The sequence below is a fragment of the Mus caroli genome, unplaced genomic scaffold (assembly GCF_978045245.1).
Source record: "Mus caroli unplaced genomic scaffold, Mus_caroli_1 scaffold_9, whole genome shotgun sequence".
NCBI lineage: Eukaryota > Metazoa > Chordata > Mammalia > Rodentia > Muridae > Mus > Mus caroli.
In genome coordinates this window covers 122960518-122978422 of record NW_028227264.1, presented here as the reverse complement: position 1 = coordinate 122978422, position 17905 = coordinate 122960518, and the positions used below count along the sequence as shown (strand labels likewise).

Sequence of the window (17905 nt, the reverse complement as noted above, 5' to 3'; positions counted from 1 at the left end):
TGAGAGGAAGTCCTATTTGCATATGAGACATAAAGCTGGGGGGGGGGGCTTTGCCAGGGTGGGGGAAGGAGAGATTTTGGGGGGGAGGTGAAGCAACAGAAGAAAAGGTCTTGAAGGGTCAGTAGAGTTTGCTTGGCCAAGAAACTGAGCAAAGTGCTCTTTGCTGCACAATTAACTAGAAGAAAAAATTATAAGTGACAGTGTTTTCAAGCCCTCAGTATTCTGCCACTTTGTCCTCTCTTGATTATATATATATATATATATATATATATATATATATATTCAATTAAGTAATCAAGAAATACTCACCAACCTGGTACTTGGACAGCCATGGAATCTGGGCTCAGATGGGTATCACTACTGGTTTTAAAAATACGTTTCTAGGACCATTAACATACCAGACACAGTATCCTGACTTTTCAACAGCTCATGAGAAGAGCAGAGATTCTTTTCTTCACAAATTGTATCGTAAAGGTCACAATCAAATTAAACATCAACATTTATTAAAATCAAGTTGATACTTCCAGAGAATGAGAGTCTTCCCCCCAGCCCCCTTCTCCTACCTGGTGGCAGCTGCCTAGTGGCTAATCCTGATCCACATCAGCGCACCATGGTAACACAGAAGCCATCGTGGGATGCAAACTCACTGCTGAGACAGTAACCTCTGGGATCTTTCCTGGAAAACTGCGAGCGCTGAACTACATTCGATGACATTGTGGAACAGCTCCGAATTACCGTGGCACTGCGGAGCGCTAAGCTAGCTGCCCTCAAAAGCTAAACTAGCCCTTTACTATATAGCACAAGAGTGTGCCCAGAAGCTAATTCCCTCATCAGCGTGATGTAGAATAGGTGACAATAAAGAATGTAATGCGTTGGGAGCAGGGCTAACAACTCATGCTACTTAAAGCTACAGTGTTTAGTGCTCACAAATTTGACCTAAGATGACTCTGGGGCTCTCCTGAGCATGGCTGTTCTGTTATCTCCTTATCGACTGTCTAGCCAACCAAGTAACAAATATATACTTCACACACACACACATACACGTAGATATATACATTTGTGTGTGTGTGTGTGTGTGTGTGTGTGAGAGAGAGAGAGAGAGAGAGAGAGAGAGAGAGAGAGAGAGAGAGAGAGAGAAACAAGCTTCCTCGATCTCTCTTCATACAGATTGTTCTTATGCGCATGCGACCTCCGGCCCTTCGACAATAAATACCTGAACTCAATTATACAAGCTCCATTCCTGTGATCACAGCTCCCACTCAGAAAGGTTGTCAGAAAGCATTCTTCCACTCTGCTACCTCACACCCGTTACAGCCAACACCAGAGGAAATATTGACTAAAGTCTACTTGCCACTCATTCGGTAAGGTTGCTCCCCCAAAACGGCTGGCATTCGCCGTTCTAACGGGGACCCTTCTTGTAAACTGTCATTAATATTTGCTGTATGTCTTAACTGGACACTTTCATTTCTAATCCTATCCTGAGGCTGAAGTCAGGCACGCACTTACCCCATCCGAACCTAGGAGCATAGATACGGTACGATACGATACGGTCTCTGTGTACCGTCCAGTTCCAAATCTTCAAGTTAAAACAGCAACAAGAGTCGCGGGGAATGGCTATTCATAGACTACATGTTTCCCCACCAACACGTCAGGGCCCGCAGGACTGGGTGCTGTGTGCTGAGAGGAAATGATACAAGCGACAAATGAGGAACATCTAATTACTCAGTCACTTCTCAGATTCGGAGACAAAGGAAGGAAACCGAGAGTTCAGGATGAAACTCCATCTCCTCTAACCCTATTGTGCCTGTGTAGCACGGCACGCATTAAAGTAACATCGAGCCCTATTTTTAGACCTCTGAAACTCCAGAGGCATAAATCATTCCTGGCCACAGTCACCTTTGCATTAGCAATGCCACGCTGAACATTTGGCGAGATCCTACAACATAATGGGAAGCAAGTGGTATTTAGAATGAATAGCGATTACTCTCAGAGATTAAAATTAGCCTAAAAATAGATTATTTGGGGAGAAGATACTGGTTTGGCTTTTTAGTTGGTTGTTGTTGTTGTTGTTGTTGATGTTGTTTTGGGTTTTTTTCCCTCGCTGATTTGGTTGTTTTGTTCTGTTTTGTTTTGTTTTGTTGTTGTTTTTTCATAATACATCTAATTCTTTGTGACTTCAGCCACTGAGGACCTCTCTGAAGTGCACAACTGACTACAGAAGAAGAGAGACAACACAAAGAGAAGACACACTGGTCAAAGTGCTATTTTTATAACAAGGACATCAGTCATTATGGAAACAGAATCAAAAGGGAAATCTCCAACCTAGTCGCCCTCTCCATCGAGATAGTAAAAGACGAAGATTTTTCTTATATGATTGAGTAAGCATGAAACCTGCCTGTAATATAAATACATCAAAGTAACCTGCTAGCAGATACAAAGACTAAACATTATCTTATGTTTGATATGTCAGACAAATATTAATAATTTCATACAGCTTCAAGATAAGCAATAATAACTTCTCAAGTAAGAAAATTCACCAGCACCATTTCACACATTTCATTCCAATTGTGTACCTAGAGACTGGGAGTCCATCTACACTACCTAGCTAGGTGGTCCTCAACCTTCCTGATGCCGCGACCCTTTAATACAGCTCCTCGTGTTACGGTGAACCCCAACCATAAGATTATTTCTGTGGCTACTTCAGATCTCTAATTCTGCCACTGTTATGAATTATAATCTAAACCTCTGTTTTCTGGTGATCTTAAGCGAGCCCTGTGAAACGGTCGTTTGCCCCAGAGGGGTTCTCTTGGCACTCAGGTTGAGACCTACTGGGCTAACTGGTGTTATTGAGAACAGACTCAGAGTTCTCATATTTTCATGACAGAAGGCTCTGGAATGTGAACAGCCTGCCCTCTTTGAGCATCCTAGCTGGGTTTAGACTCCTATGATTCCAGAGACACTGAGAGCCTAGGGTGCTTTCTCCCTAGGGGCTTATATTTCAAAGGGATGGCCTCCAGACATTCCTAAGTCCTAAAGCTGACAAAAGGTCCAAAAGGATTTTAAAAAGTCATTTCAAAGACAGGAGAAAATACAATTACAAGTTCTCTGAGCTAAAGACTTTTTTTTTAAAAAAAGGAGGGGGTAGAAGAAATGTTCCTGTCCTTGTAACAGGAAGAACTCAGCCTCTATTTTAATTTTTATTGCTTGCACTTCGTTCCAGTCACTGTGATTACCATAATGCAAACTTTTTTACAGAGGACACGTGACTACCGCCAAGTCCCTAAGACAGAGGTTTAAAAAAAAAAAAAACAGCAAAAAGAGCTATAAAATGGTAATGGTTTCTCCACCATTAAATCAGAATAAATTAATATGTCATGCCAAACCACATACATTTGGACTAAGATGATTATTGATAATATAGCTCGCCAGGGGAAAAGCAAATTCTTAATAAGCCTTTGTTTTCCTGCCCATCCGACAGGGATGATGATTTCATTTTTAATTTGTTCGGAAGTAAATTTATAATGATAGTGAAAGGGAAACAATCGGCTGCTCCCTCGCATGAGATTATCTATATAATCATTAGCCATTAAAAATGTATTATGTTGCGTACAAGGAGGAGTTCTGCATTCACCTAAATAATGCATTCCACCCGACAAAATGCAGAGCAGAGATGAGTTAAGTGTGGCAACTTACCAAAATCCTGATCCATCCTACGGTTGGCTGTCGGTGCATGGCCATCGTAGAGCGCCTTTTCCTGACGCTTCTACCTTCATACCGTGATTTCCTGCTAAGTGCTCTGATGAAGCACCATCTAGTGTTAGCATTGAGAGGGATGCGTCATGCTAATCAATAGCCAAATAAACCCACCAGAAGTCAGAAGAGATGCTCAGAGGGTAAGGCTTTCTGGCCAGCCCTGTAGAGGGCAACACCTAAGGGAGCCACCCAGAGCATGCTGCCATTAGCGGCTCACAGACTCGACTTAGGATGGTGTCTGTTCACACTCAAAGAACAGTAGGCATAATCCTAGTTCATGCTACACAGTATGATAAATGTAAAGAAAAGTAGAATGTCCACTGGTTGGGTGCAAATATCTGCACTGGACTCTTTCAGCTGCTTGCTGGGTCTTCCAGAGTGTGGTCATGCTAGGTCCCTTGTTGTGAGCACTCCAGCTGACCCCTGTTGATGAATTAGGGAAGGCTGAAAGAAGCTGAGGAGAAGGGAGATTCTGTAGGAGGACCAGCAGTCTCAATTAATCTGGACCCCTGAGATCTCTCAAACACTGGACCACCAAACATGCAGCATACACCAGCTGATATGAGGCCCCCAACACACATACAGAAGAGGACTGCCAGGTCTGTGTTCATTCAGAGATGATGCACCTAATCCTCGAGAGACTGGAGGCTGGAGGCCCCAGGGAGTTCAGAGGTCAGGTAGGGAGGGGCATCCATGTGGAAGCAAGGGGCTGGGAGGAGGTATGGGATGTGGAACAGTCAGAGGGTGTATGGGGGAGGGTGGCCAGGGGAAATAAAGCATGGAGTGTAAAAAAATTAATTAATTAAAAAGAAAAGCATAATGATTGTATGAAAATACATGAGCCTCCTAATTCAGGTATTTTCCCAAAAGTTTTCTGGCTTCTCCCATCTGGGAGAATGAAGGCAAAAGAGAAGGACGTTTTGAATTCCTAATGTAAATTTCTACACTATCAAATCTGAGTTTCCTCTAAAGATGGCATCCCAGTCAGCTTCCTGAGAAGCTACAGAGCAATACCAAACCACCATTCAGTGTACTCCACTTTACATGAACGCAGAGGTTTGCTACTTCAGCGCTTGTCCCTAAGATCCCACCGTGATGGCAGCTGCCTCCTAGCTGTTCCCTGAGAGAGACCTCTGCCAGAGCCTGACCATTACAGACGTGATATGGATGCTTGCAGCCAACCATCGAACTGAGCTGACTGGGCGCGCAGGGTCCCAAATGGAAGAACTAGAGGAACGGAATGACTGAAGGAGCTGAAGGGGTTTGCAGCCCCATAGGAAGAGCAACAATATCAACCAACCAGACCCTCCAGAGCTCTCAGGGACGAAACCACCAACCATGGAGGGAGCCGCAGCTCCAGCCACATATGTAGCATATAATTGCCTTATCTGGCATCAATAAGAGGGGAGCCCCTTGGTCCTGTGAAGGCTCAATGACCCAGTGTAGGGCACTGAATGTAAAGGCACTGAGGCAGGGAGTGTGTGGGCGAGTGGGGAACACCCTCATAGAGGCAGGGGGAGGAGGGAAGGCATAGGGGGATTGTGGAGGGGAAACTGGGAAGAAGGACAACATTTGAAATGTAAACAAATAAAATAATTTAAAAAGTGAGAACAGCTCCCCTGCCAGGAGCCACAGCAGTAACTGAGAGATTTGTGTGAGAGAGTTTCTCCTCCCAGTAGTAGTGTCCTGTTTCTGCAGGATCGCCACTTCCCTTTGACCTCAGCAGAGGTCACATGGACCCAACCCTTCCTTCCCCACCTCCCCATCAGACCTTCCACTCAGGTCAAGACAAAACGCCCACAGGAGAAACCTGCTTCTCAGCGTTTCTCAGACTTTAATTTTTGCTTTCATATTTGGATCCTGCTCAAACCCACCCTCGCCTGAGCCTGGGAGTAAAAGTAGTTAAGGAGTAAAAACAAATCAGGTTGCTTTTCAACTCTGGAAAATACACATTTTATTTTAAATAATAAAAGAGAGAGAATCAAGAGGAAGAGTTAATAAAGCTGTGAGAAAGTGGGGACGGGGCGGGGGGGACAAAACCCCATGTCAAAATAAAAAAGGAAAGTGCGAGTACTGGAGGATTATTAAGGCAATTGTTTCCTTTGGTTTAGGCTCCTGAAGTTTTCGTTAGTTTTTTTTATTTTTTTAAGAATTCTAATATAATAGGGTAAGATAATTTTTTTTCAAGATTTATTTATTTATTATATGTAAGTACACTGTAGCTGTCTTCAGACACTCCAGAAGAGGAGGTCAGATCTTGTTACAGATGGTTGTGAGCCACCATGTGGTTGCTGGGATTTGAACTCTGGACCTTTGAAAGAGCAGTCGGGTGCTCTTACCCACTGAGCCATCTCACCAGCCCAAATTTATTTTTTAAATATTTTTTATTTATCTTTCTTTCTTTATTACTTTTCATTTTTTACAGCCCTGTCTTTATCCCCCTCCCAACTGGCCTTCCCACAGTTCCTCATCCCATACTTCTTCCCTGATCTCCAAGAGGATGTCCCCACTCCCCCACCCCACCCTGCCAGGCCTCCCCACTCCCAGGGCCTCAGGTCTCTAGAGGGTTAGGTGCATTTCCTCTCACTGAGGCCAGCCCCAGAAGTCCTCTGCCATATATGTGTTGAAGGCCTCACATCAGCTGGTATATGCTGCCTGGTTGGTGGCTCAGTGTCTGAGAGATCTCAGGGGTCCAGGTTAGTTGAGACTGCTGGTCCTCCTTTGGGGCCGCCCTCCTTCTCAGCCTCTTCCAGCCTTTCCCTAATTCAACGACAAGGGTCCCTGACTTCAAACCATTGGATTTTATTTCTTTGTATAAGTGTATGTATGTATGATTGTATGAATGTATGTATGTATGTATTATGTATTATTTGGGGGGTAAGATATAGAGTTGTGTACCACATGAGTGCCTGGTGTCCCCTGAAGGCAGAAAAAGGTGCAAGATTCAATGGAACTGGACTGACAGACGTTTATGGGCTGTCACATAAGTGCTGAAAAACCTTGACAAGAAGAGCAAGTGCTTTCAAATACTCAGTCATCTCTCCACAGCCCCAGCTTAACTTTTGTGTGTGTGTGTGTGTGTGTGTGTGTATCTATAAATGTATGCATATATACATATTCATGTGTACATAGATACATATACACATGTGTATATACGTATATTTATATATATTATACATACATACACATAAATGTATATAGAAATGTTTGTGTACATATACTGCATATTATGTATAGTATGTAGTAAATATACATAGTATATACTATACTGTATATATTTATATATACTATGTAGGATATATAAATGTATGTATATGTACATATATAACTAACATATATTAGTATATTGCATTCCTTCAACTCCTTCCATGGCAGCCCACCAATCTTAAATCAATAGCCTCTTTTACTTTGATTGTTATTGTTACCTATAAATGTATGGATAATTATGCTCTGTTATATAAATATGCTCTGTTATATAAATATAACCTGCCGAGTCCACTTCTGCTGTTTGTGTGGGCCTCAGGGAAGACCCCATTGTCCTAGATAACCAATTGAGGGCTCATCCCAGGGAGAAGTTAATCTTCCTTTCTCAACAGTCTTTACTTAAGTTCTTCGCCTAGGGATGAAGCCCTGTAAGATTTTTCTCCGTCCATGTTAGCATGTCTATTGATATTGCCAGTGTTCCTGTCTTCTTTGTACAGTCATTCCAAGGAGGGACTTCCTGGTATTCTAACTCTGAACAACTTTTCTACCCCTATTCCTCAATGTTCTCTGAACTGCAGATATAGGAGCCGTTATATTTACCTGAAACTATACACAATACATATAATTGTGTGTGTGTAAGTTATACCTCTTAGTCTCACAATGCTTTTCATATACATGTCTGTGCATATTTGTGCATGTGTGTGTGCGTGTGTGTGTGAGTGTGAGTGTGTGTGTGTGTGTGTGTGAAGTTATATTAGTTGGTCTCCTCACAACTACCACAGACTAACAAAAAAGGCAGTACCAAATGAGAAATATTCTTTTAAATGGTTGGTCAGGATAGTCCATGTTACTCTCAAAGCAACATAGGGTACCACTGTGGCCCTTGGCTGCCTCTAAGAGGTTAAAGATGAGCCCCCATTGGTGAAGACACTGAATCCTTGAAACACAAGACTTTGTCCTGGTACTGGATTTAACCTGAAATCCTCTTTTCTTCATTCTAACTTCCAAGTTATCAGAAAATGCTATTCAAGCTGCCAAGGGAGAAAAGCATTAACATGAACAACAAGCTACAGTACCTGAGACCCATGACAATACCAGCATCATCACAAACGTGCAATGGTGGCACTCACGTACAGGCGGAAACCAACAGCTGTCTAATTGATTTAAGGTCTACTAGACAGGCGTGAAACCCTGGTGCTGGACATCTACCCAGCTTGCCAGGGCTACTGGGGACTTCAGAGACGAGTCTAGCACAGTCACTGTGCTAAACGAGCGGAATTCCTTACTACATTTGTACGTCTCATCCTTAAACCCACAGATAAGTCTAACTAATACACCTCATAAAAGACCCTTCGTTTTATACCACATGGAGAGCACCACAAAAGTCACAGCTCGACACAGTGCCTGGACCAGAGGTCCTCAGCCTTCCTAATGCCACAACACTTCAATGCCGTTCCTTGTGCTGTAGTGACACCCAACCACAAAATTATCCTCATTGCCACTTCATAACTGTGCTTTTGTTATTGTTATGATCCATAATATAAATACCTGAATATGTGCCACTGTAAAGGAGCTGCTGATCTCCGAGGGAGTCCTGACCCCACAGGTTAAGAACCACTGACCTTGAGTAGTCAATTGTACAGCCCCCAGACCTGGGAGATACACCTGAGGTGACTTTCTTAAGGAAGACTAGCGTTAAAGTAAACTGCACTAGGAAGCATGGAGCAGAGTCACTTCCTCAGGGCGAGCACAGACATCGCAGCCTCCTGAGTTGATAGTTCCCAGCTGCTTATTGACAGCAACAGCCTCCGACACTCACCGACCAAAGCTTTGTGTTTCACTTTGGTTAAAATGTTTCTAGGTAAATAAAATAACACTAAATGAATACAAACGACTGCACTTTAACGTCATTATCAGTACTTGCTGGAGAGCATTAGAATTGTAGTCTCTATCTGCTAATCTGCTCTGGAAGCTGTGAAAGATTATTTTAAAGGTTTTATTCTTAGTCCAAGAAATATTTCAGTAACAACGTTGCTAGGTGCATGAGGCCCTGGGCTCCCCTTCCCGGCTCCAAAAACAGTAATTTGGGGTTACTCAGGAGTTAAGAGCACTTGCTGACCTTCTAAAAGATCTGGTTCAATTCTGAAGACCCGTGTGGCGGCTCACAAGCTGTAACTTCTCATCCAGGGATCCTATGTATCGGTCTGGCCTCTATGGGCACCAACCATGTATCTGGAATACATTCAGACATATGAACGCAAAATATCTATACAGAAACAAGAGAAAACCTCACTCACATTCACTGTCTTTTTATTGTTTGCTTGTTTACCAGGCTTGGCAGTTCACTTCCACGTGAAGGCATTTTTCAGGTGTACATTATTTCTAATGTGTATGAGAAAATTAAATTGTTTAAGAGTTCAAACATGCATAATGGCTGCCTAAACAATTGAAAATAATTTGTTAAATCAACTAAGCAAAACATTATAGAACATGGGTCAAGCTATTAAAAACCTCCAATTAGTAAAACTTTCAGCAATAATAATTAGTTCTATTGTTAGGCCCAACTGTGTGATTAGATTAAAATCCACAACCAGGCTGTGGAGCTGTAGTTTTGGTTTTTTGTTGTTGGTTTTTTTTTTTTTTTCATTTTAGGTATATTTATTATATTTTGCATCTGGGTGTTTTGCTTACATATAATGTATGTATTTACACCATTCATGTGTCTGGAGATCAGAAGAGGTCATCAGACTCCCTGTCACTAGAGGCACAGACAGTGTGAGAATCCATGTGGATCCTGGGAACTGAACTCACATCCTCTATGAGAACAAATGCTCTTAACCCCTGAACCATCTTTCCAGCCACTGAAGTTGTGATATTTCCACTTTTCAGAAAAGCAATGTGTAAGCTACAACTTCAGATATCTACCATGAGTGAGGGTCTATTGGACCTAAAGCCTGTGGTATTGACCGTCACTTGACACTCTCAGTCACATGAACAGGAAGAAGCTGCGTCAGGATTGCATAGGTTGTCTTTTTGAGATTCATTACATAGCCTTAGTTCTTTTTCTATTGCTGTGATAAACCACCATAGCCAAGAAAATTTATAATAGAAATAATTTAATGGGGGGGGGGGGGCGTTTACAATTTCAGAAGGTCTCTAGCATAGACCACGGCAGCAGACAGGCTGACATGGTACTGGAGTAACAGGTAAGAGCTCATATCCCATGACCACAGGCAGAGTGAGGTGCTATGAATAGCCCAAGTCTTTTGAATTCTCAAAACCTACCCCTTAATGATATGCCCCCTCCAACAAGGCCAAATCCCCTAACCCTTCCCAAATGGCCCCACCAACTGGAGTCCTGGTTTTCAAACATATGAGCTTATATATTAAGGGTACTTTCATTCAAACCCTCATATTAAGAGTGCCCAGCAATTTCTCCCAAAACTGTTATTTTGTTATTAACTTGTCATTTATCCCAAATGGGCAACATATTAACTCATAGGCTTCATGTGATTAAAATGTCTTTGAACCCGTTATAAATTAATTAAAACATGATTTTTGTCATTTAGACTGAAGCTAACTTCTAAAAAAATATATAATGGCTATCCTTTAAAGTATTTTCTCAAAACTGGCTTCCTTTAAGTAAGGGCTTATCTATAATGTAGTTTTTTTAAATCTTAATTCCAAATTCACACGAGAAGCAAGTACAGTAATCTTGGCTACAACGTTATCAAACTGAAAGCACAGAGCAGTGCCTTCTATGTACAGCCTATGTGAGCCTCTCCTTGTCCCCAGATTCCAAGTTTCTATGCCAGATCCCCTGACCCTTCAGCATAAAGCCAATATTCCACACGGGTTTGACATTTTTTTTCTATTTATCACAGCATATCACAAAAGCTATGGTAAGAATTTTACAGTTCACCAGTCTTTAGCCTTGGGTCAAGCCCTCTCACAACTCCATCTTTCTCAGTTCTCGTTGGTAGAGGCCACTGTATCTAAACAGACTTGAATGAGTATACAGTGCCAAGTCCACATCTTCAGACCGTAAATCCAAGTACACAAAATACCACCAAATATTTATATATATTTATGGTTTTGCACTGGTGTGATGGAGATGATATCTGAATATATTGAAAGAGTCAGTGGTTTAAAAATTAATAAATAATTATAATAGGAGGACATAAAATTGGAAGGCCGATATGATAGGGAAATCTGAGGGGAGTTGGGATAGCAAGGGTTATATGTATGTGTTATATATATGTAAGAAATACATGTTGCAGGGCTGGAGAGATGGCTCAGCGGTTAAGAGCACTGACTGCTCTTCCAGAGGTCCTGAGTTCAATGCCCAGCAACCACATGGTGGCTCACAACCATCTGTAATGGGATCTTATGCCCTCTTCTGGTGTGTCTGAAGACAGCTACAATGTACTCATATTTATATAATAAATAAATAAACCTTTAAAAAAAGAAATACAGGCTGTATACATGTGTGTGTATATATGAAATTTTCAAAAAAAATAAAAATTTTTAAAAGGAAAAAGAAAAACATCATCCTGCCCCCTCACACCTACTGTCCATCACCGTCACCCTTTCGTGCAATAATTTTAGATTTCAATCAATCATGAGGAAAAGCACAGGAGGGTCCACTAGACCTCACTGCTACTCTGGTGTCAGTAAAATATCAGACATCAGCAGCCTTTCCTGTCCTGGGCCGCTGGCACAAGAGGTGATGATTTCATTGAGTAAATGACAGACAGATTGAAACAACAGAGATTTGAGGATGGTAGCATGATACTATTTTCCTGTAACTTGTGGGTCCTTCCTTATCTCATATGCATCTGTGGGGCACACACTGTAGGCTTCATCTGGAGCAGCAGGCAAGCCTCCAGCCTAGAACCGGTCACAGGACAAGATGCCCCAAGGTACCCAGCTGTGCTCCTCTTAGGTCCACACATCCCAAAGCCTTTGGAGACAGGTAAGCTGGAGACAGTGAACTGTCAGAAGCTCTAATACATACGACTGCTGCTCTTGGAGGAAGAGGAAACATAAAGGATGCTCGTCGGCTAGCACCTTCATCTTGGGCTTCTCACCTCCTGAGTTACGAGAAAATCTTTCTCTGCCATCTACGGTCACCCAACTGGCAGGGTTTTATCCTGGCAGCCTTAACAAACCAAAACACACAGGTTCCATTGCAAACTAGTGTATTCAAATCCTAGTGGTTGTCTATTCATTTTTTTTAACTTTTTTTTATTACGTATTTTCCTCAATTACATATCCAATGCTATCCCAAAAGTCCCCCATACCCTCCTCCCGACTCCCCTACCCACCCACTCCCACATTTTGGCCCTGGCGTTCCCCTCTACTGGGGCATATAAAGTTTTCATGTACAATGGGCCTCTCTTTCCAGTGATGGCCGACTAGGCCATCTTTTGATACATATGCAGCTAGAGTCAAGAGCTCCAGGGTACTGGTTAGTTCATAATGTTGTTGCACCTACAGGGTTGCAGATCTCTTTAGCTCCTTGGATACTTTCTCTCGCTCCTTCATTGGGGGCCCTGTGATCCATCCAATAGCTGACTGTGAGCATCCACTTTGTAAGCCGACATCAGACCCTTCTTGCTGGCTAGTTCCTCTGTTTGGTTGGGGTTTTTAATCTACGACTATATTTATATTGTATTCCATTTGCAGGAATTCGGGTAGGTTTACTTTTGCTGTTCTGGAACAAACTGCTTCCAATTTTGTTCCAAAACACCAAACACAGTACATTTTAGGAAGTATTTTAGGAATATGTAAATATTCAATATTTACATCTGAAATTCTACTACTGATCCAGAGTACTGAGCTCAAAACTCAACAGATTTCGAGGATGTGTCTGTAGCCTGATATTGTAAATGTTCAACACTTCAAATGCCTCAAGTATCTTTATGGGCTTTCAATTTTTTTATATTCTAAAAACTGGCTTTTCCTTTAGAAAATATGTGAAATCATTTTGTGAGGTAACAAAATTAATCATGCCTACCCTTCCATTTCATATGAAAAAGACATAAGATCTAACATGAGTTTTTCTGGGGTTTTTTTTTCAGCATGTGACATATGTGTATTCACTCACACATGCCCATGTTTGCATGTGGAGGTCAAGAGAGCAATGTGAGACACCTTCCTGGGAACGGAACTCAGGCTGCAAGTTCAAGCAGCAGGGATCTTTACCCATTAAGCCATTTCGCTGGCCCTAAAATGTTTTTCATGTAGCCTAATCTAAAAATGCATCAGTAGAGAATAAAAAGACGGAAGCAGAATACAGCCTGCCATACCAACTATTAGCATATAGTCAAATACTAAATTTCCTTCCCGGTTTGGGAGAACATTTCCCTCTGGGTACCTGAAGTATACAACACAAGCCTTGTGCATAACAGACTCTCATTACTGGTAAGGTATGATCCATTTTAATGTAGTTATATATCCATTTTTAAAATGGTTTCATATCTTGAAGTTATACTTACATCGTTTTCCCCTTCCCCTCCCCCTCCCTCAACCCCTCCCATACACTTCCCTCGCTCTTACATGGCTTTCTGTTGCACACATGTGAGAATTATGAGTTACCTAGAAGCAGACATATATGCTGAGTCATATGATATAAGAGCAGCCATTTTTTCCAAAATGTTTAAAAACGTCTCAAATGAGGAGACCAATTTGCATTTTGACCAGAAACAAGCCTACGGTGGACCTCTATCCTCTCAATAGTGGATAGCACTAGATTCTAGTTTTCCCTAAAATAAGACTACAGTGCAGTAATATCATCTGCGTCCACTTTTCCGTGGTGACTGATAAACATGACTCGTCACACTGTGCCTTCCTGTTTCCTGGCTGACCACCTCAGTTTCTTCCTCGATGACATGTCTACCGATGAAGTCATTCATTTTCCAGACTCACTGTGTGTGATTCTTGTGTTGCTGACAATCAGCCCTTTGACAATTTTGTAGATGTGACAGAACTTTTCATTTTCTTAGAAAGCTTTCTAGATGAACCAGAGTTCTTAATGTTAACAGGGTGAAATGCACATATTTTATAATCAATGTATTTGGTTCCCTATACAAGAAGTGTTTTCCTAAGTCTATCTATGTAATCCATTTACTATGTTTTCCATTAAGTGTTTAAATTTTTCCTTTTGACGTTTACATCTTTGCTCTGTCTTGAGTATATTGTGTTGAGTGAGAGGCACGGCTTCTTTTGCGTATGCTCTTAGACGGTGACTGAATGAATCATCTATTCTTTAAGCACTTAGCTTCACTACAGGGTGTGGCTGTTGAATGAGTCTCACAAAATGATTTCAAATCTTTATAAATTAGGTAAAATTCCAATTATTTATGTGTTTTTCTAAACAAAAACAAATCTTGCACAGTAGTACTTAAGGTTGCTCATTTTATAAAATACTGTAAGAAGGGACTTCAAAAACGATTCAAGATGATTTGAATTATAAACATGTACTGCTCTTGCCAGGGACTAGAGTTCGGGTCTCAACACCATCCAAGCTTCACATTGCACAGCCAACGGTAACTCCAGGTTCAGGAGATCTAATCCCTTCTTCTGGGCAGATTACATTCATACACACACACACACACATACACACAAATGCACACACAAATGCACACACACATACACAAGTAAATACACACACACAAATATACACACAAACACACACACACAAATGCACACACACATACACAAGTAAATACACACACACAAACACACACAAATACACACACACAAATATACACACATACACACAAACATACACACACAAACACACACACACATACACAAACCAATACACACACAAATGCACACACACATACACAAGTAAATACATACACACATACACAAACACACATACACACACATACAAATGCACACACATACACAAATAATACACACACACACACACACACACACACACACACACTTTCAAAACTAAAACCAGGAGCTGGAGAGAGAAAAACCACTCTCCACCTTTGGACCTGCATGCTGGCTCTCAACCACATGCACCTATAGTCCCAAGAGCTCAGATGTCCACTTCTGCTTCTTCAGGCACCAGATATTTTTGAGATGTGTTTACATACACGCATGCACAAGCACATAAAATAAAAATAGGTAAATAAAAATAACTGTATAGGCATTCACAGTGCTATATATAGATTTTGGGTCTGGTTAATTTTGGTGTATTTTTTATTTGCAGCTTTTTTTTTAATAACGTTTAAAATAAATCTTCAAAAAAAACCTTTAAAAATGTTTTTTAAAAGTACATTAACAATTATTTTAAAAGAGGGACAGCATGAAGGTGGTTTGTCTAACCCTGAATACTCCCAACTCCTCCGCCAAGTCCTACTGATGAGTCTCTTTGATTGGCTGCAGCAGAGAGAGGAGGAGGAGCACACACAGGCAGACAAGTGTGATCATTGCTCCATGTTCCTATTTTCTATTCCCCATCACCTTCTACTTTGGAATTTCCACTGTGGCTAGGTTTGTTTTACAATCACTGTTATATTAATTATTTTGAATACCACTTTAAAATGAAGTGGCATCACTCTCTACCTCACAGGTAAGTAAGGAATGACACGCCCAAAGTAGATGCATTGCCAAACATTCATTATATCAGAGGAGCTTTGGTTTCTCTGTGCTCGCCCCATCATCCAGTGACTTCTCAAGAGGTTTAACTTTGAAATCGTTTAACCAAAAAATATATTAAACATCGACTTCTAGTGAGGCACTGGATACGACACGGAGCAAAGTTTGAACTGCAGTAAAATCAGTAACTTAAAAACGCAACTGGATACAGCATTACATAGCAGACATAGCCAAAAATACTGTGGTTCTTTTAGCGATTGCTAAGCACATGCATTTCAGTGGTCTCATTAAACAGGCATTTGGGGTTCTCTTTTTAAAGCATCCATTTAATAATTTGATGAGGTAGGAAATCTAGATTAGAAATAGTCTACACTGGTAAAAGTCCTTAAGTGAAATTCATTCCCAAGCGTGCTCTGAGAGACAGCAAGGAAGAACATGAAATGTCTTACACTGTCAGGTGAATAATTTTCTCACAAACTAAGGGATGGGGAGAGAAAATAAAAAATAGTCTTTTCAAACCATTTCTGTGGAATAGCCAGACATTATTCTAGCATACATGGGCATACTGTGACAACTCGTGTTAAGTTAGTTTTGGGTTTCCAGTAGCCTCAGAAGCAAGCGTTCACATAAAGTTATGGCGTCTGAAATATTCACATAGGTCTTCTACTTTCCAATCTCTCTCCATCCTGTCTGTCTCCTATACCTTTACTGCCTTTGTTCGGCCCACCCACCACACTGCACTATTCCATCCAGGCTCACACTGCCAATAGATGCATATCAAGTTTTATGAATGCCACATGGAAGTTCCAACCCTCTCTCTCTCTCTCTCTCTCTCTCTCTCTCTCTCTCTCTCTCTCTCTCCACTCAACATCACATCCACTGCGAGCCCTGGATTCTTCTGAAGTAACGACTACCTTTAATCTTTTAAGCCAAAACACATCACTATGAGAAATTCAGAAGGGTTTTATCCTTTACCAGGAACTGAATATAATCATAAATCTCTCAAGATGGTCATAGAAGAAAATATAGTGCCACAGAAAGAAAGGAAGAAAGAAAGAAAGAAAGAAAGAAAGAAAGAAAGAAAGAAAGAAAGAAAGAAAGAAAGAAAGGGAGGGGAGGGGAGGGGAGGGGAGGGGAGGGGAGGGGAGGGGAGGGGAGGGGAGGGGAGGGGAGGGGAGAGGAGAGGAGAGGAGAGGAGAGAAGAGAAGAGAAGAGAAGAGAAGAGAAGAGAAGAGAAGAGAAGAGAAGAGAAGAGAAGAGAAGAGAAGAAAGAGAAGAGAAGAGAAAATGATTCCACTAGTCATCAAAGGAGCTCCTATCAAATTCAAGGCCCATGGTAATCCATTTGTGGTGCTGTTCTGGTTTGATATTTTTTTGTACCTATGATAAGACACTGGCCAAAAAATAACTTAAGGACAAAAAAGTGTATCTGACTTACACACCCACATCACAAGTCATCAGGGAGGGAAGATAAGCTGGGAGCCAAAGCAGAAGCCATGGAGAAATGCTGCCGGATAAGTTGTTTCCATGGCTTGCTCAGTCAGCTCTTTATACAACCCTAGAGCACCTGCCCGGAAGTGGCACCACCCACAGTGGTCTGGACACTCTCACAGCAACCATTAAGCAAGAAAACATTCCCACAGACAAGCATACCAGCCAATCTGAAGGAGGCTGCTCTTCAACTGGGGATTGCCTTTCCTTTATTTTAAGTCAAGATATGAACCAGTACGGGCACTGCTAAGGTGATCAGTTAGTGCTAGAGATATTCAATAACTAAAATGAATAATTGGAAGAAATAACAACCCGTTCATATGAGTGTTTTAGGGGATTGTGTGCTGTGTGAGAGGGTGTTCTTACATTGTAAGCCAGCCTAAAACACTGTTAATTTCATCTTACAGTCATGGGAAGATATTTAGCTAGAGATCTCCAGACAAGCTGGTTTACCAGTCATAGAGGTAGGACTTCCAGCAGATGTGTATGAAATGATGGATGAGGTTCAAAACTATTATTCCTCTACTCCATCATTAACCTGCTCAGCTGTTTGAAACAAGAGTGGACGCCAGGCATGTCAGTCAGATAACTGACAAGGATGACCGTGACCCCATGCCTTTGGAGCTTATATTCTGCCCATGGTCCAAAGCAACCAAGGAAGGAAGGAAGGAAGGAAGGAAAGAAGGAAGGAAGGAAGGAAGGAAGAAAGAAAGAAAGGACTGCAAACTCAAGCAGCACCATTGAATTTCCAGGTGAGAGTCACTGCCACTGCTGAGAGGAGGGAGACTTTGCAATCAGATTCCTGTCAATCATCAGCCTGTGATGTCAGAATCAT

General features: G+C 41.5%; 1 protein-coding gene across 8 annotated transcripts in view; it reads right to left on the bottom strand.

Moving 5' to 3' along the window:
- Positions 1 to 17905, bottom strand: part of Tafa2 (TAFA chemokine like family member 2) — a 466821-nt gene that overhangs the window by 376917 nt on the left and 71999 nt on the right. For 4 of the 8 annotated variants that reach the window (XM_085843220.1, XM_085843223.1, XM_029482931.2 and 1 more), the window contains exon 1: positions 1507 to 1674. The exons of the other annotated variants lie outside the window; for them this stretch is intronic. Coding sequence is in view for 1 of the 4 variants with exons in the window: in XM_085843222.1 (XP_085699348.1) it covers positions 1507 to 1511 (5 nt within the window). In the remaining 3 variants the exon portion in view is untranslated. Of the gene's footprint in view, positions 1 to 1506; positions 1675 to 17905 lie in introns of those variants that run through there. 8 annotated transcript variants of the gene reach the window in all.